Genomic DNA, 19,345 nt, shown 5'->3' with positions numbered 1-19,345 from the left:
ACAATACAATTCAAAAACATGCCACAACATTAGTCAACTTAAATAAAATGTATAACTTAAATACAAGATGAATAAACAAGCAAAAATCCCTTTGACAAATCATAAATGTTCATATTTTACAAATAATAATTTAGAAATTACAAAATAAAAACAGTCAAAAAACAAATAAATGAAAAATACTATTGTCATTGAATATAAAACATGAGGTGGAACTTACTAACTCGGTCTGGGATCTGTAAACGTTTTCCGGACTGAAAAGTCTGACAGTGGCCTTTTAAATTTTAATTTTAACATAGTAACACTGCATCTCTGAGTTATCGTATAAACTTCAGGTAAAGTTTAATGCTTCAAAAAGTAACTTGTTTTATAATGATAATGTCAGAAAAACCTCCTGACAAACATAAAGAGCTGCACGATAAACAAATAGAAAAAACACTTTTTTAAACACGTGTTTAGCAGCTTTTTGGCAATAAACCTGAACTGAATTCCAAGCAGCTCCATCCTGACAGTGGTCAGATCAGTTTCTGAACCTGTAGGAGATGGGAAGCAGCTTGTGAATCTTCTTCAGACTCTGGACCTTCGCGTGCGTCGCCTCGTCCATGGTCTTGTAGCAGCGCCGGGCGTAATCCAGAAGCTTCTCCTTCGAGGCCTCGAACTCTCCGACCTCCGCCACCTGCACAGATCAGATCAGTCATGTGGAGATTTAAACCAGTTTGAACTGATGATCCTGTAACAAACACACGATACCAGGAGAAGCACCGTCCACTAAAACCGTTTTCACACATGAGGGGTTTCCACGATGGTGGTTCTGTTTCACATATGAACAAGTAGGGTTGCAAAGGGGCGGAAAGTTTGCGGTAAATTTCCGGAAACTTTCCGGAAACTTTCCGGAAACTTTCCGGAAACTTTCCATGGGAAGTTGAGCTCGGGAATTTGGGGAATTTAAAAAAAAAAATCTACGCAAATTAAACGCTGAGCAATAAAAAAACTCCTTCAAAACTCTATTTTAAAGATGTATGGAACGTTGAGTTTCAACCCTCCACTGGTCATTCTTCCATCACATGCACAGATAACTCCCAGCATCCTTCACTCTACAGCAGGGCTATTGAGGCCTGCTGTAGAGTGCAGGACTAGTCAGGTAAGTTTCCATGATATTACTGGGAAAATATATTAGCATGCTGATTGAGGATTGTTCATCTGTTCATCTAGACTATTTCCATACATTTATCCATCAATTGTAAAATATGTTTACAGACGATTCCAATTGTTTGGCTAACTATTTATATCTCTGGCATTGCATTAGTGTTTTTTTACAAACTTTTTTCTCATCTTATTCTACAGAACAATGCCACGTGCACTCTCTCATGTGTGGAGACATTTCACCCCATCCAATGTAGAAGGAAAGGCTGTGTACATTTGCAAATACTGTGCAAAGACCTATGTTAAGAATGACACAACGATGCAGAAGCACATAGTCAAGTGCCCAAAGTTTCCTCAGGACTCAAATCAGCCTATGACACAACAAAATGTTTATATTTATGTCTGTATATGACAAGGTAAATACAGTTAGTATAAATTACCCACAACATTTCCAGTTTATTCCCGTTAATTCCCGTTAATTTCCATGGAAAGTTTCCAACTTTGAATATTCCCGGAATTTTGCCACCCTATGAACAACACAACAGGAGACGCTCGCTTGAGATGTGACACAGAAATCTGAGCGTTCATGTATCAACGACATAGTGAAAGTTGGGACCTTCTCCGGGGCGACCAGCAGCAGCTCTGCCACCGGGGATGTGGAGGCCATGGTGTTGCGGTCCACGCCGTGGATCTGGAAGGCTCTGGACATGCTCCTCACCCGCTGGTAGGTGGTCAGGATCTTCTTGTAGCGAATCAGAACGCCGTCCGGATCTTTAACTGAAGGAAGGAAGTGGTGACAGAGACAGAAACAAACAAACAGAGGCATTTAATGATGAGTCTTTTCTGTCATGTCCTACACTCACAACTCACCATAAATGACCCTCGATCCTTCTGCCTGCATTCTTCCATCCGGGGTTTCGGCAAATCAAACATATTTAAGACTTTATAAGGCTCCAAATTCTCATTATTACATTTGAGACTTTTATAAGAGTCACTGAAACCCTGTGATCCAGAGAAACAGGTGGATCCAGGAATAGGTTTAACTTTAACTTAGCGTTAGCCAACAGCTCGAGTACATGGAGCCAAAGAATCCGCTATAAAGGCCTGAGAATCGCTCCTAACTGTCCTCCGTGCGCTTCAACTGTAATATGTGATTAAGGTTTCTTTAGGAAGCTGGATCCGGGATGTGGGTGGTTTATGTTTGGGGTAGTTTTATTTTATTTTATTCATTTATGTTATTTTATTTTATTTTATTTCCCTGTGATTTTATTACATACATATGTTATTGTTTTTGTATTAATGACCTATTGTATATTTGTGTTTGTTTATTTAATATTTTCATATATATATTTTTTCTATTTTATTATTTGACTTATTCCTAGTTATTATTTTTCCTTTATTGTTTACCTTTGTGTGTCTATATACATTGACAGGTATGAGTACATGTGAATATATATGTTGTTATTGATTACTGTAACATTGATCTGTACCTTGCTACATTTCTCAGTAAAATAAAAAGTTGATCACAAAAAAACTTAGCGTTAGCCGAGTCTGTCTGAGCACCTTCATGTTTCAAATGCAGCCTGAAGCTGTTGTTCCATCTGGAGAAGATCCACGTTTCACTGATTCAATCAGTGAAGCCTCACCTCTCTGCCTCTCCCTGCCATGTGTGATCCTGAAGATCCTCCTCATCTTCATCCTCGGCTCCCCGTTGCTCCGCCCTCGGCCTTTCTTCTTCGACCCCTTCTCTGACACCTCCTCCTCGTCTTCATCGTCCTCCTCCTCTTCTTCCTCCACAAACTCATCGTCGGTGTAGTATTTCTCCTCCTCCACGTGATACTCCTGCTTGACTACAGACATGAAAAATACATTGTTAGAGTTGAATTCCTCCACCTTAAAGACGGATGATGTGTGAAGCGTCCTGACCGGGGAGGGCGGTGCTGCGGCGGCTCCGCGGCCCCACGGCCTTGAGGGTCATTCCAGACCTGGTGGTCATGGGGGAGGGAGGAGAGGGGGAGGTGGCGGGCAGGACCTTTATGTTCCGCTGGGCGTCGCCACACCACTCTGTCACTGAATGAATTATAGTCATCATCATGAAATATTAAAAAACCACAACCGCCACACGACCCGTTTCCCGACCAGCTCACCGTCCGGACTCATGTTGACGATGAAGCGATTCAGCTGACAGCGCAGGAAGTTGCGTTCCTCCTCCAGCTCCTCGCTGCGCTTCTGCAGCCAGGCGTTCTTCTCCAGGGCGACGTACAGGTGGGCCCGCAGGTTCGAGACCAGGATGAACGGGCTGTAGTGGGAGTGAGGAGGCTCGTGCACCACCGGCTCTGCAGGAGGACGAGAGAAGAGTTCATAACAACGAAAAGATAGGATGAGAAGAAGAGAAGAAGAAACAGGTGTAGACAATAATCTAGAGAAGAGATGAACAGCGTCTCTGCAGTCAGAAGATACTGATCATCTCAATAAGTTTCTTAGGACACGTTGACAAGGCAAAAAAAAGGGTTTGTGAGGTCCAGGTTAATTTGACCTTTGACCTTCAAACACCAAATTCTAATTGGTTCATATCTGAGTCCAAACGTTCTTGAGATGTATATCACAGAAACAATAATGCCTCCGGTCACTAGGTGTCACCAGTGCAGAGGCAAAAAAACAGCATATCATAATCTATTGTGTGAAAACATCAACATGTGTTCAATCCGTTATATGTAGCATCTGCATAATTGATAATAATTGATATGGTTTGGCTTTTGGGCTAAAATCATAATTTATAATTACTATACAGGAACGTTCGGGGACTTTTCTATTTGTGATGTCGTTTGATCTAATAAATAATAAATAACTTTGAATGGTCTTGTTCCCGTTGATCAAGGAAATATTCCCCTGAAAAATGGAGCATGAAAACTGTAACGTGAGAAGAGATGAACAGCGTCTCTGCGGTCAGCAAAATACTTATCATCTCAATAAGTTTCTTAGGACACGTTGACAAGACAAAAAAAGGTTTGTAAGGTACAGGTTAATTTGACCTTTGACCTTCAAACACCAAATCGGTTCATATCTGAGTCCAAAACTTTCTTGAGATATCGTGTTCACAAGTGTGGGACGGTTGTATATCACAGAAACGATAATGCCTCCGGTCACTAGGTGTCACCAGTGCAGAGGCAAAAAAACAGCATAACTCAGATAAACATGATCTATTGTGTGAAAACATCAACATGTGTTCAATCCGTTATATGTAGCATCTGCATAATTGATAATAATTGATATGGATTGGCTTTCGGGCTAAAATCTTAATTTATTATTACTATACAGGTACGCTCGGGGACTTTTCTATTTGTTTGATCTAATAAATAACAAATAACTTTGAATGTTCTTGTTCCCTTTGATCACTGAAATATTCCCCAGAAAAATGGAGCATGAAAACTGTAACGTGACGAAGAACTAATCAGGAAACCAGAGTTTGTGTCACGTGATAAATCGGATCAGCGGTCGTACCGTCCATCATGGGCTGACCCTGGTTCAGGTCGTAGGCCGCGGGCTGCTCCATGTTCTCCTCCAGGGGGAAGGAGACCTCGTAGGCGTCCAGATACAAACCCCCCCCACCTCCTCCTCCTCCTCCTCCTCCTCCTGCAGCAGCTGAAGAGGACTGTGGCATGTAGTGCTCTGACAAACACAAGACAACGGGGAATGAGATTCTGCAAAGTCTAAAACAGCTCGTTTATTATTCGTTATGAAGTAAATAGTTGATATTAAGTTTTAGGCAAATACGCAGGAACCTTTCAGGCACAAATACCAAATAGTTCTGGTTCCAGCTTCTCATACGTAAAGATTTGCTGCTCGTCTTCTTCAACATACACGATATGACATGAGAGATGTTTGAGTTCGGTCCTGTTGGCTTAAGAAATCCGTTATGTAAAGAAGTCTCGTATTCTGTGATGATGTTGTGGATGTTCTTCACCTTTCTCTTGTAATTTCTAAAAGATGAAATAGTTAAATCAGTGGTTTATAATATTCCTTTTGAGCCACATGCAGGAGAGAGCAGCTCGGACCTGAAAGGAAACCAGCCGAGCCCGACCTGAACCCCCAGGGGACAGAAGTCATGTTGGGTCTGAACCCGACCAGAACCCCTCGAGTACTACAGCTCAATAAACATGGTTCTATCAGAAGAGAAAGCAAACTTAGATGAGGAGGTCTTCACACGTTCATGTCAGATTCATTCAGAACCAGATGCTGATCTCCACACTTCAGGAGCTATAATGAAATGACAATGTTGCATGATGGGAACAGGAAACTATTGACAACACAACAGATAACACAAAGAAGGTGAATCCTCCAGAAACCAGAAGACCTCCTTCTGGGCCTTGGCACATTTGGACTGTTCTGCGTGAACTCCTCTTGATACTGGGAGATCTCATGGGAGAACATCAGAACATTATTATTTTTTCTTATGAGAAGTACTTACTGTGTTTTTATGTTTTATGTTCATTGTATGCACCTATATACCAAATAATATTCCAGGTAGGTGTAAACCTACTTGGCAATAAATACTTTCTGATTCTGATGTGTCAATATCACTTCTGAACACTATAACATAAAACTGTGGTAACAACATCTATCCCACTTCACCAGATTCTTGGTTTGGTTCTAATAACACTTCAGAACCCATAGACATTATATTTATATTAATTACTTCACATTTGAGGAAGTGGAACCAAAATCTTTCTTAGTAAATCAATGATTTAAACAATTCATCAACTTCACAGGGGCTGCAGAGGGCTCTAATAATAACTTATGGTAAAGTTTATACAACTCATCAGGTTTGTTTATATACTCTAGTTCCAACAAACATCAACACAATGGTCATTGTATAGAAAACAAGGTTTTAACTCTAGAGAAATGAGGTTGTAAACTTTGAATTAGTTTAGAAACAGAAACTCAACTTGACTTTATGATGAATTACAGCTAAAGAAGGACCAGTTCCTTCTCTCCAGAATCCATTAAGCAAAGTGCATATTTAAGGTTGTGTATTAGCTCTGTGTGAGTTAATAAATGTGGACTCCTCTTGATACTGGGAGCACATGTGTCATTATCACGTCTGAACACTATAACATAAAACTGTGGAAACAATATCAATCAACAGAAAACAAGTGGAACCAAAATCCTTATTAGTAAATCAATGATTTAAACACTTGATCAACTCCAGAGGGGCTGCAGATGAACTAGTTCTAACAACTTATGGAAAAGTTTATACAACTCATCAGGTTTGTTTATATACTCTAGTTCCAACAAACATCAACACAATGGTCATTGTATAGAAAACAGGGTTTTAACTCTAGAGAAATGAGGTTGTAAACTTTGAATTAGTTTAGAAACAGAAACTCAACTTGACTTTATGATGAATTACAGCTACAGAAGGACCAGTTCCTTCCCTCCAGTCAGAGTCCATTAAGCAAAGTGCATGTTTAAGGTTGTGTATTTGCTGTTGTGTGAGTCAGTGAGTTGCATGGCGAGCACGCGTCGTGCACGTGTTGCAGTTACCTGGGGGGGGTGCATCGTCTCTGCAGGTTGGAGGATTCATCACGTGACAGCAGCAGGATGTTCGGATGATCTGGAGAATAAATCAAACTTCAGTTATACTTCAGTAATACAGCGTGAAAACGAGCCTCAGCTGCAGCTTCGTGCATTGTGCGCAATTACCTGATTATAAGTGACGAGCACAGCGGCCTCAGGTGTGCACGGTCCACGCATGCGCACGACGAACCTCAGGCAGGCGTAAAAACTTTCAGAAGAGGGGCATGCGGATTACACGTGATTAGCAAAATAAAAGTCTGCGATGAAGTTAAATCAAATAAAAACACCCACAGCAAAAACAACATAAACTCACAGAGAATCAACAGCACATAGTTCAAAACAATGTTTAAACTCACTAATTCATTCACAGTCAATTTAATATTCACCCAAAACTTTAACATTATATACTTGGGATTGTAGAAAAGGAAATGACGTCTTTCAAAAACCGGATATACTATAATAACAACAATAATAATGATATTAATATGATACAAATATGTCATGATTATCATTACAACTTTAGTTTTTATATTTATATTTGTAGATAAATCTGTCATAATAAATCTGTGATAAACTATTCATTTAATTATTAGTTAAATTAAAAGGAAAAATGAGATAATCGTTTAAACATGTGAGTTAGTAGAGTTTTAATTTATTAAATCTGTGATAAACTATTCATTTAGTTAATAGTTAAATTAAAAGGAAAAATAAGATAATCGTTTAAACATGTGAGTTAGTAGAGTTTTAATTTATTAAATCTGTTATAAACTACTCATTTAGTTAATAGTTAAATTAAAAGGAAAAATAAGATAATAGTTTAAACATGTGAGTTAGTAGAGTTTTAATTTATTTAATCTGTGATAAACTATTCATTTAGTTAATAGTTAATTTAAAATGAAAATTAAGATAATCGTTTAAACATGTGAGTTAGTAAAGTTTTAATTTAGTAAATCTGTGATAAACTATTCATTAAATGAATAGTTAAATTAAAAAGAAAAATAAGATAATAGTTTAAACATGTGAGTTAGTAGAGTTTTATTTTATTAGATTTAGTTTAAACTGCAACTCAGTGGTTTTCTTTTTCAGTCTGAGTGATTATATATTTATTTGTAAATAAACCGAAGAGGAAGAAGAAGAGGAAACCGGAAGTAGGCCACCTGAGGGCGGGGCTCAGGTGGAGGAACGTAAATGCGGAAGTGAAAAGAAGCGGAAAGGATTAAAAACTTTAAATCAACGAACAACGGGAAGAAGTGAGTTCAAATCAAAAGTTTCTGTTTTAATGTGGAAAGAATCGAACTGAGAGAAACGTTTATGTGAAGAAGATTTGATCTGAATCTGATTCAACGTGTAAAACACCTGGATTCACACGTTAGAGAAAGAAAGAGTTCAGTGAAACCTATAGGATCTATAGATATCCTCCATATCTAAATGTGTCTGTATCTATGATATTGATCACTAATAAAAATAGTCAACTAAAAACAAGACTAATCACATATAAGTGTTTTACAAAACCTCCAAACAATAATATTATAATAAACCATCTGTTTTTGTGTTGATTTATATAAACTGCTGCAGTCAAGTTATTCTCTTTAACTTCCATTACAGCACGTAGCATTAGTTTGTATTCACATTTATTAAAACATCACAAACTACTATAATATACTTCTATATATATATATATTTATCAACATAAAACTATTTTTGAAGTGTATATATTTTTCTCTCTTAACTTCAACCCACATCAGAGTAAACCTTCATATTTAGATCTGAAACATGCAACTGCAGCTCTTATGGTTATTTAAAGGCAGTTTATTTATAAACTAACATCACAGGGACAACAGTACATTATGTTTTTATTAAATCAGGGTCGGATTATTATTGAGCAGCTGCAGTTTTCATGTGAATCCGTGTTTCCTTCACATTCAGGAAACGACCTTGTTTCCTTCATATCCAGGTAAAGACCTTGTTTCCCTCACATTCAGGAATCATCTGTGTTTCCTTCACATTCAGGTAACAACCTTGTTTCCTTCACATTCAGGTAACAACCTTGTTTCCTTCACATCCAGGTAACGACCTTGTTTCCTTCACATCCAGGAAACATCTGGAACATCTGTGTCCTCCTCCAGGTTCGCGATGGGCCTCTGTGACGGCCTCTCTCACTGTAAAGTGGCTCTGGCCTGGGCCGTGCTGATGGACTTACTGGGTGGAGCCGCTCTGCTGGTGGGAGTCTTCGCCCACCTGGAAATCAACGGACAGGACTTCGGAGACTTACTGGTTTATACTGGTACGTGACGTCCGATGAGTTGGAATCAGAAGTAGAACTGATGTGGTTTAACCTTTGTCTGGATGCTGTTTATGGATTGATTGAGATACTGATCATCGGGTGTGTTGGCGTCTTGCAGGAGCGCTGCTGGTGCTCATGTCTCTGGCCGGCTGGGTGCTGTGGTACAGCGGGAACATCGACGGCCTGACGTCCAAGAAGGAGCTGGGACACATCGGCAGCGCGGTGGACCGACTCGCTCGCAACCTCAGCCGCAAGATCCGCATCTACCGGGGCCACCGCTGAGCCCGGGCATGGATACATCTCATTTTAAACCCTCGAGTGTTGGATTCCAGTGTTCGTCAGTATTAAGATGAGAAACAGAGCCGGAATCAAACTGTGTTACAAGCTGGTCACAAACATTTAACCTGTAAACGTGTTGTTCTGTTACAAAATCCCTGAATGTTCTTTAGTGTTTGAACGAGACTGAATCTCAGCATCATGGATTTCAATAAAAGCTTTTTATACCTCAGAGACAAGTTTGTTTTTAATTCATTATCAACGATATAAAATCATCTCTGGTCACGACTAGGGTTGCAAAATTCCGGGAATATTCAAAGTTGGAAACTTTCCATGGGAATTAACAGGAATATACGGGAATTAACGGGAATAAACTGGAAATGTTGTGGGTAATTTATACTAACTGTATTTACCTTGTCATATACAGACATAAATATAAACATTTTGTTTTGTCATAGGCTGATTTGAGCCCTGAGGAAACTTTGGGCACTTGACTATATGCTTCTGCATCTTTGTGTCATTCTTAACATAGGTCTTTGCACAGTATTTGCAAATGTACACAGCCTTTCCTTCTACATTGGATGGGGTGAAATGTCAATTGATGGATAAATGAATGGAAATAGTCTAGATGAACAGATGAACAATCCTCAATCAGCATGCTAATATATTTTCCCAGTAATATCATGGAAACTTACCTGACTAGTCCTTCACTCTACAGCAGGCCTCAATAGCCCTGCTGTAGAGTGAAGCATGCTGGGAGTTATCTGTGCATGTGATGGAAGAATGCACAGTGGAGGGTTGAAACTCAACGTTCCATACATCTTTAAAATATAGTTTTGAATGATGTTTTTGTTGCTCAGCGTTTAATTTGCATAGTTGTTTTTTTTCAAAATTCCAAAAATTCCCGAGCTTAATATTCCCATGGAAAGTTTCCGGAAAGTTTCCGGAAATTTACCGGAAACGTTCCGCCCCTTTGCAACCCTAGTCACGACCAAGACAATTTTCATACCTTTTATTTAAAAACAGGCAAAATAATTAAAATAAAATAAATATATATATATATATATGTACACACACGTATTTACATATATACTTAGCACAATCTATCTATCTATAAGGTCTCTATCTGTACTGCCTCTGTCTCTTTCTCTCCGTCTGCTCATTGTTTTTAATCCCCCTCTCATTCCTCTCAGCCACAGGATTTTCTTTCCTAGAACTCCGTCTAAAGCAGGTTGTGGGTCAGAGGTGGGAGATTCATCTTCAAGCCAAGAGAGGGAAACCTCGAATCAGATAAAACCCTGTCGTCGTCGTCGCAGCCTGGAAGGAAAATCCCTGTTGGAAGGAAGCTACACTTTCTATTGACAGACAGAATCTGAGGTGCAACACGATATCGAGGAGGTTTTTATTTAGTTTCATGTCAGAAAACAGGACAGGAATCAAAACAGGAAGTTGGTCTTGATTTAAGATAGATAGATAGATAGATAGATAGATAGATAGATAGATAGATAGATAGATAGATAGATAGATAGATAGATAGATAGATAGATAGATAGATAGATAGATAGATAGATAGATAGATAGATAGATAGATAGATAGATAGATAGATAGATTACTTTATTCATCCCCGAAGAGAAATTAAGGCGTCATAGCAGCCGGTATATTTGAATACAATAAAATACAATACAATAGAATAAAATAAAAAAATATTGAGGTAGAAAGAATAAAAACAGAAACACAAGATAAATAGGTAGATAAGGTGCAGTGGCAAGATGATGGTAATAGTACTGATGATATGATGGTAATGTTATTGTTAGACAGTATATAAAAATAGTACAGTATATAAAGTATATAATATAACATAATATATATTTATATATGATAGTAATTATACCAATATAAAAGCAGTATATAGTAATAATGGCAGCAGCAACAGTATATATAATAATAAAAGTAAAATATAATAATAATAATAACATGTACACATGTATAAATATGTGTATATAGACTTATATATACAAAGAATATACAGAGTATGATATAATATGATATGATATATAGTAGAGGTATAAATATAAGTATTTGACTATACAATAGATAATATAATATACTATGAGTGTAAGAATATGTAGACAGAGTGTGCAAAAGACAATATTATTGTATAAAATGATATATAATATCAATATGGTTTATATTAACAAATATCACATATGATGTGAAGTAAGTGTATATGGAGCGGAGTGTTGTACAGGTACACAGTGCAAGGAGACAGGTATATTTAGTGAAATTATTCAAAAATAAGTAGATGAAGTCAAAATCACAGAAATTACTAGTTTATTCAAATTATCCGACATTCAAACCAGACTCAGAATCTACCTGAGAGAAAACTCGTCTCTTGACTCTGAGTGAAACTCTGGGTCAGTGTTTGACTCTGAGTCCACGCAGCCTGAGCGTCCATCTGAGAGTGAAGATGACTTTGGGTCTGCGTGTCCTCTCCTCGTCCTCACAGATCTCCAAAGCCTCGGCGGCCAGATGGCAGAACCCAGATCACCTGTAGAGGCGGCGCCGGTGCCAGGAGCAAGGCCTCAGTTAGGCCTCAGCACGTCAGCAGGGGAATTAAGTTGTTTTATTTAATACAGAGGAGAGATCAGTGCTTTGCCAACAGAGCTTAGTGTCGATGCCGATCTATACTTGTCCTGCATTAAAGCATCCAGCCGCTCCGCCTGGGGGGGGTTGGGGGGGGGGGGGGTGGACTGCAGGTGGTTGTGTCATCAGATTAATGAACAAACAGTGGACGAGCTCACGGGTCCTTGTTCCTGTTTGATGATATTATGTCACGATCTTCTAACTTAGCTTCTCTTCAGAACTTCCACACCTCCCCTACAGTTCATGTGCATGTTGCATTGTGTGTTCACGCAGCGTTACACAAACCAGTGAGTCACACATTGTGCCAATGAGCAGCTACGAGCAGAGCTGGAAAGTAACAGAGTACAAATACTTCAAATACTCAGGTAAAGTACAGATACCTGAAAAAGTTTCTCAATTACAAGAATATACTGTACGTGGATCTACGCTGTACTTCAGTGATTTACTTGAATGACCCAACATTCTGCACTTTAACTGAAATCATTTTTCACAACAGACTTGTTATTTAGTTTTTATGCATTTGAGGGAAATCATCAGTTTCTTTGTGTATGTTGCATCACCCCACTACCGTAACAATAATTTGGGGCGTTAACAAAATCTCCCTGGAACCTAAGAGCAGATTTTCAAACTTCCTCCAAAGCTTCCTCTGCTAACGCTTCTCCTTCTCTCCCTCACAGCAGTAAATTATCTAAAGAAGTGTTAAATACATTTTTATGAGCTGGCAGAGAAGTGATGAAGAGGAGAGGGTTGGTCACAGGTCGTTACAGTCTGACCTCTGACCTCAGGTGCTTCAGAGGGAGCAGGTCTCTCTGTGTTGATGTGTTACAGCCGAGCAGATGGTGGATCAGCAGTGAAAACTCAGCTGTTAAATCCATCTGCTATCCACCGTCCGGGTCTCAAGTCCTCACAGGTAAGTTCGGAAGTTATTTGCTTCCTCTTGTCACCTCAGTTGATCCGGTTTGTTCTCACAGAGGAAAGTTATCAGGCAACGTGTTTGTGCCAGGATCAGTCAGCTGACATGCTCACAGCAGGGGGGGGGGAGCTGCAGGGCGTCCATGCTTTCCATTGGATCTTTGACCCGTGACACGTGTCAATACCACATCTCACCTCCCATGACTTCTCAGCAGTGGTGGGAAGTAACGAGGTAGAAATACTTTGTTTCTGTACTTAAGTAGATTTTTCACATATCTGTACTTTACTTGAGTATTTCTTTTCCTGACGACTTTTTACTTTTACTCGTTACATTTGAACAAAAATATGTGTACTTTCTACTTCTTACATTCTCAAACTGGCTCGTTACTTGAGCAGCGGAGGTTGTCTCTCTCTCTCTCTCTCTCTCTCTCTCTCTCTCTCTCTCTCTCTCTCTCTCTCTCTCTCTCTCTCTCTCTCTCATCTAGGGTTACATTTTTTTACATTATATACATTATATTCATATTGTTGTTAAAATGTTTCTTAAATCTTGAGGAGAAACATTTTGGATTGTTTTGTGTCTGTATAGGCCTACTATAAAAAGCACTTTGCATTTTTAATTTTGGTACTTGTACTTTTACTTTTGATACTTAAGTACATTTCAACACCAGATACTTTTGATACTTAAGTACTTTTAATATGAGCTACTTTAAGACTTTTACTCAAGTCATTTTCTGACGGGTGACTTCTACTTTTACCGAAGTCACTTTCAGGTAAGATATCAGTACTTTTACTCAAGTATGGCTTTCAAGTACTTTATACACCACTGCTTCTCAGTGCATCAAATCCCATAATGATGACCTGAAACACACAATGATGTGTGTTGAATTATTCTTTTTCATGGACGTTTTTCAAATTTGATATATTTAAAGTCAAATTTGTCTTTCAAATGTTTGTGTCAAATGTGTGACACAAACCTTTAAAATAACGAGTCATGTTAAATACATTTCTAAATTTTAATATTTAAAATTAAAATCTACTGTTTTAATGCAATGGCAGTTATATATCCTGTATTTATTAATCTATACTTTAATTATTATAAACACAGAGGTCGTCATTTCTGAGGAGATAGTTTGTGTTGTTCTTGTCGTAGATTGTACTATTATATAAGTATTGATTAATCAATAAAATTAAAGACCTGCATTCATACATCACAGTTCAACACAAATCAACTATGCATTTCTTCTCACTGCTATAATTTATTGTAATAAAAAACAGAAGGTGCTTCATAACTGACGGAATATTCCAGGATACAAACAGCTGCAATTAAAGCACATTTTACTGATGTGATATAAATATGTTCTCATAACTCTGTAGCGTCATAACATATAAAATCAGTTTTGAAATGAAGAAGAAATTCAGTGTGAGCTTATTAAAACCTGTGAGTGATGAGTCCAGAAGCAACTGAAGGATTCAATAAATCATCCTGTGAATTATAAGAATTATTCTCGAAACAAATACAATAAACTGATTTTTTGTGTCTCGGTTTCCTTTGCCAAGGTAAAATTTAAAAACCAAACCAACATGGATTAATTCTGCAGGAGTTGTGTGTCCTGGAACGAGCTTCCTGCAGTTGTGTTTGTGAACCACTCGGATGAGCCGCGGCCTCTCGGAGGCTCGGGGGGGTTCACTGGGTGTCGCCCTGGCTCCGCGTCACCATGATCCAGTTTAATTGACTTATCCTGACAGGCTGATTTGCTGCTCGCAGGCAGAGCTTCAGTGTTTGTGTTGGACTCGCCAGCTGCTCACACAGGTAGGAAACAAACGCACAACACCAGCAAATATCAACACAACAAAGACTTCACCAACAGAACCAGCGGAGCTTCTCTTCTGGGGCTGGTGGTGCTGTCACTTTCATTTAATCCAGTAAATTGAGTTGTGCTTTCTTTTCTTTGAGGACATTTTTTTTTATGTAGTTTGTTCTCTTTTCGGTTACTCTCTTTTTTATATAAATTATTTTGACTATACAGCTGATATACTCACAATATATACTCACAACTTATAAAATTGTGAAATTTTTTATTTATTGTAAAAAAAAATTATCTGATATTGTTTTACCTATTTGCATTAAGATAAATTAGAACCAAATTTCCATTTTTGTTATTTATTATGTCCTATGTCTAATCAGCATTGTTACAATTACACATAATAATTTAAGTTTATATTTCTTTTAACTCTTGAAAACTGAGGTAAAGTAAATGTAGATTTATCTTTTTGTACCAATCTAGGAAAGTTTTTAAAGACAAAACATGTTGAGATGTTTAATCAGGTCAGTTAATGTTCTGCAGTCCAGAATGGAATCCATACTTATTGAGTTCAGCTGCAGCTGTGCAGGATTGTGTAGTGGATTGTTTGACCCAGTTTGAGGCTAATTGCAGTGAACTGGTTTCAGAGGTGAGACACTAACAGTTGGAGATGTTGACTGAGCCGCTGGTTAACTTGAACCCTCTGAGGATCCTGAGCAGCTCGTCCGTGCAGAGTCGACTTTGACTTTGACTTAAGTCTTAATTGACCTTCGTTAACATGGCTCCTCCAGACTCTGGGGTTTCTTTCACATTGGATCCATTAAAAGCATCTTCCTGCACACGTTATAAATGCTTGGTTTTCAGAAGGCAACAGAAGTAGAAGAAGTAGTTTTAACTCAATGAGTTTACAGACTAGAATAGAGCCACATGATTACCATCCTGTCCTCTCTCTAGACGACCTGACTGAAGTTCTCTCATTCCTATTAAAACCTGGCTTGCAGTTAATCTTTAAATAACAAATGATCAAAGTCTTTCCAAAAACCTTCTGAAGCTCCACAATTCAAACGTTGGATAAATAAACAAGCAGATCGTCTCTGACCTGAGTTTAACTTTGTCCGTGACAACTCTCGCTGGTATTACCGACGGCTGATTGGCTTAACGAGCTTACCAAGCTGCTTCTGCTCTCTTCACAGCACTTGCTTCTCGCTGAGTTTCCGGCCGGGACCAGGACTCTGCAGCGATCCCGAAGCTTCTGTTCCCCACGTCCACAGAGCAGAGGAGGAGAAGCTGTGCATCAACAGCTCAGAGTCACACTCGGATAAAACCTGTCAAACGTCGCCAACGCCACCGACCATGGGCAACAGCAAGAGCGGCGCCGTGTCGAAGGAGATCCTGGAGGATCTGAAGCTCAACACCAAGTTCTCAGAGACCGAGATCGCTCAGTGGTACGAGAACTTCAAGAGGCAGTGTCCAACGGGCCGCATCTCCAAAGAGGAGTTCCAGAACATCTACAGTAAGTTCTTCCCAGACAGCGACGCCGACACGTACGCCCAACACGTCTTCCGCTCCTTCGACACCAACGACGACGACTCGCTGGACTTCAAGGAGTACATCATCGCTCTCCACATGACGTCCACAGGGAAGACCACCAGGAAGCTGGAGTGGGCCTTCTCGCTGTTCGACGTGGACAAGAACGGGTACATCACCAAGGCCGAGGTCAAGGAGATCTGCACGGTGAGTTCTGGAAACATCGGGGAAACGTGTTCATGGGGACGGGAAAAAAAACATATTTTGGACTTTGACATTTTCAAAATAAAGAACTGCTCCCATCTGGAAATTTGGCAAAAGCTTTCCCCTATTTCATTTATTTTACACTTTGGTACAATTTCAGAAATGACCATGTGAGGACATTAATGAGAGACGTTAGAAAAAAGTGTTTAAGTTTAAATAAATAACCAGATAATTATTCAGTCTGCAGAAGGTGTGAATGAATCCCAGATTCAACATTCGTTGTCAATGTCTTTGCAGTAATCGTCTCTTTCAGAAACCAGTAGATCTGTGATCCGTGGATCTCTTGAAAGGTAAAATGCTTCTGATGCTGATCCAGTATATTCTGGATCCAGTCGATCGTAGAGAAGCTGCCAAAGTGTTGATTATATGTTTATGACACATAATCACAGATGTATGATCACATCCAGGGCACCGCAGCACTTTGTTGCTGTTTCTATCCACAGACACACAATCAGCTCACGGACGTGTGGTCCAGATTAAAGGAGGATTTAGGAGCGATGGTTGTTCTCTGTTCGCCGACGTGAAAGTAGAACGTGAACTTTCCACTGGAGCAGAATTCATCTGGTTTGTTTTTTGCCAACAGGCCATTTTCAAGCTGATTCCTAAAGACGAGCTGGCCGCTCTGCCCAACGATGAGAACTCCGCTGAGAAGAGAGCCGACAAACTCTGGAAGTTCTTTGAAAAGGGCGACAACGGTGAGAGCAGAGAAAGGACGCCATGTTGTTTCTGTTCCAGTCGTTTCAGTCACGTGATCCTAACTTTTCTTCTTCTCTCCGTCCAGACCGAGTTGCAGAGGGAGAGTTCATCAAGGGAGTTATGGAAAATGAAGTCGCTCTTCGCTTGATTCAGTACCAGCCCACGAAGTAACTGTTGTGTCAGATGTGTTCGTTCTTCATCTGGCTCCACTTCTGTCCCCCCCCTCCATCCCCACACCCCCACACCCCCCCCACCCTGCTGATGCAATGGCACCTGACAGCACCTTCACAAGTTGTGAGCACATAGCAACTGGGACCAGTCACCACATCGCTCCAGAATCTCCTCAGAACAGATGTCTTTACCACACAGAGCAGGAAATACATGTTAGAGTTAAAGGTTCAGTGTGTAGGATTTAGTGACCTCTAGTGGTGAAGTGTCACGTTGCAGCTGAACACCCCTCACCTCCCCACACACACACACACACACACTTCCAAACATGAACGAGAACCTGTGGTAGCTTCACAAGGTTTAGTTTATACAGCCCGGGCCACTGTAATAAAACATGGCTGCCTCCGTAGACTGGAGCCGCTCCGATGTAAATATAAAGTATTTAAATATAAAGTATTTAAATATAAAGTATTTAAATATAAGGGCCCATTTTAGGGTAAAGAAAACAACAATTTGTACAATTTATATTATTAAACACTCGTGAAAACATCACTTACAGATTATTTTATATTCAATTTCTGCCAATAGATCCTTTCACCTGCATCTTACCCACTGAACCTTTAACCCCCCCCCCCCCTCTAGTGGACCGGTGTCTGTCATGGAGCAGGCAGCAGCGCCCCCTTGTGACAGTGTGGCCTGATTACTAAACTTTTATAACTAACTATAAATATATAGATTTTTCACTAGGTCTAAATAGATGAAGCACATATAGAATTTCTAAAAAGTGTCATATTAACTTTACAAACGTGATTTGTGAAGGTGTTTCAGCAGCTCGACAAACCTTTTACTATCATAACCTGTTGCATGAGTTCAAGCGACGCTACAGTTATGATTATATGTTCTTCTCACCTGAGCAGCCCATGTCGGAGTCTGTAGTTTCTACCCTGAGGTGTTTTTTAAAAGCTGCAGTAAAGTGCAGTGGGTGATTATTGTACAACTTTGTGTCTTTGACAGTGTGTAATTCATCCATGAGGCTACATGTGAGTGTTCTAGTGGAGTGGTGCGTATTCGAGGTCTGTTTTTAAAATAACAGACGACATGACAGTTTGTAAAAACAAAGTAAATTACATTTGGGAAAGTCAAAGTCTGATCCTCTAATCCACATTCCCCACTGTGCGTAGTTCTGATTAGGAACAGTTTTCCGTTCGGTGGATTATCCAGAACAAGCAGGACATTGTTCCTCGGCTTCGTCGGCACCAGAGTGAGAAACGTTTCATCCGTGTTGAGTTGTGGACGCAGAGGAGATGTTGTTTGTAGGAAGTTGAGGTGGTTAGGACATCAGGACTTTGGGGGCTCAGCAGGTTTACACCCAACTGGACCCAGAACCGGAGGGACCCTGGATCCCATCAGGCCTGGGACCACCTCAGGGGGCGTGGCCTATGACCTCCACAGCCTGAGCCCAGATGAGCAGGAAACAACGGAGCGAAACCTTTCATCATTTCTGTCTTTCTCCAACTTATTTAGCTCGTTTCCTTTCCTCGAATAAATCTTTAAAAACAAGAGCTGAAGTCTTTCATTCCTCCTCAGATCTCCAGATGTTCACAGCTGTCCCGGCTTCACAACGGCCGAGTTCTTAAGTCGCACAAGACAAACGCAGATAACAGTATTAAAGATTAATATCCTTTCATAATGAGAAGAACTACTTTGCTTTCTTGCCCCAAATTCTGTGAGACGTCTGCCGGTTTCATTTCCAGGTCAGAGCCTTTGTCCTGATTGAACTCAAATATTCTCTTCTACGCTGTTTTTAAATAGTTTAACGATATAAGGGATTAGTGATGTCACTGATGATGTCATCAAAATTAAGTCTCCACCTTGACGGACATTAATCCGACTTGGAAATTATGACTAAGAATCATATTAAAATTGAAAATGTGATTATCAAAACAAAATGAAAAATGTTTTTTATCGCCATTTAAATCAGAACGGAGACTGTTGTGTGAATAAATGAATAAATTAACCCTTTCATCTTCTGGAACAAAGCAGATAAATCATCCG

At 39.6% G+C, this 19,345-nt stretch overlaps 3 protein-coding genes across 8 annotated transcripts; 2 read left to right on the top strand and 1 right to left on the bottom strand.

The window, feature by feature from the left end:
• Window positions 1-517: 517 nt before the first annotated feature.
• LOC133025640 (coiled-coil domain-containing protein 106-like) lies at window positions 518-6,724 on the bottom strand. The gene is made up of 7 exons (XM_061092355.1): window positions 6,685-6,724; window positions 4,642-4,809; window positions 3,288-3,476; window positions 3,067-3,210; window positions 2,787-2,990; window positions 1,757-1,917; window positions 518-673 (listed from the first exon to the last, which is right to left on the bottom strand). Exons 1-7 carry the CDS (start codon window positions 6,722-6,724, stop codon window positions 518-520), a joined length of 1,062 nt encoding a protein of 353 aa, XP_060948338.1.
• A 1,165-nt stretch (window positions 6,725-7,889) lies between these two features.
• tmem238a (transmembrane protein 238a) lies at window positions 7,890-9,502 on the top strand. 6 transcript variants are annotated; one of them, XM_061092408.1, is made up of 4 exons: window positions 7,890-7,967; window positions 8,700-8,755; window positions 8,844-9,001; window positions 9,120-9,502. In XM_061092408.1, the coding sequence occupies exons 3-4, from the start codon at window positions 8,851-8,853 to the stop codon at window positions 9,281-9,283; spliced, it is 315 nt and encodes a 104-aa protein (XP_060948391.1). In that variant the 5' UTR covers window positions 7,890-7,967; window positions 8,700-8,755; window positions 8,844-8,850; the 3' UTR covers window positions 9,284-9,502. The 6 variants fall into 6 exon arrangements, with proteins under 6 accessions (XP_060948391.1, XP_060948390.1, XP_060948389.1 ...); XM_061092407.1 differs by lacking the exon at window positions 8,700-8,755 and having other exon boundaries at window positions 8,812-9,001; XM_061092406.1 differs by lacking the exon at window positions 8,700-8,755 and having other exon boundaries at window positions 8,784-9,001.
• Window positions 9,503-15,988: 6,486 nt separating this feature from the next.
• LOC133025668 (visinin-like) lies at window positions 15,989-17,293 on the top strand. The gene is made up of 3 exons (XM_061092391.1): window positions 15,989-16,369; window positions 17,010-17,121; window positions 17,208-17,293. The coding sequence occupies exons 1-3, from the start codon at window positions 15,989-15,991 to the stop codon at window positions 17,291-17,293; spliced, it is 579 nt and encodes a 192-aa protein (XP_060948374.1).
• Window positions 17,294-19,345: the final 2,052 nt, after the last annotated feature.

Source organism: Limanda limanda, chromosome 19, assembly GCF_963576545.1.
Source record: "Limanda limanda chromosome 19, fLimLim1.1, whole genome shotgun sequence".
Taxonomy (NCBI): domain Eukaryota; kingdom Metazoa; phylum Chordata; class Actinopteri; order Pleuronectiformes; family Pleuronectidae; genus Limanda; species Limanda limanda.
Note: the sequence above shows the minus strand (reverse complement) of the source record. Positions and strands in the feature narration are given on the sequence as shown.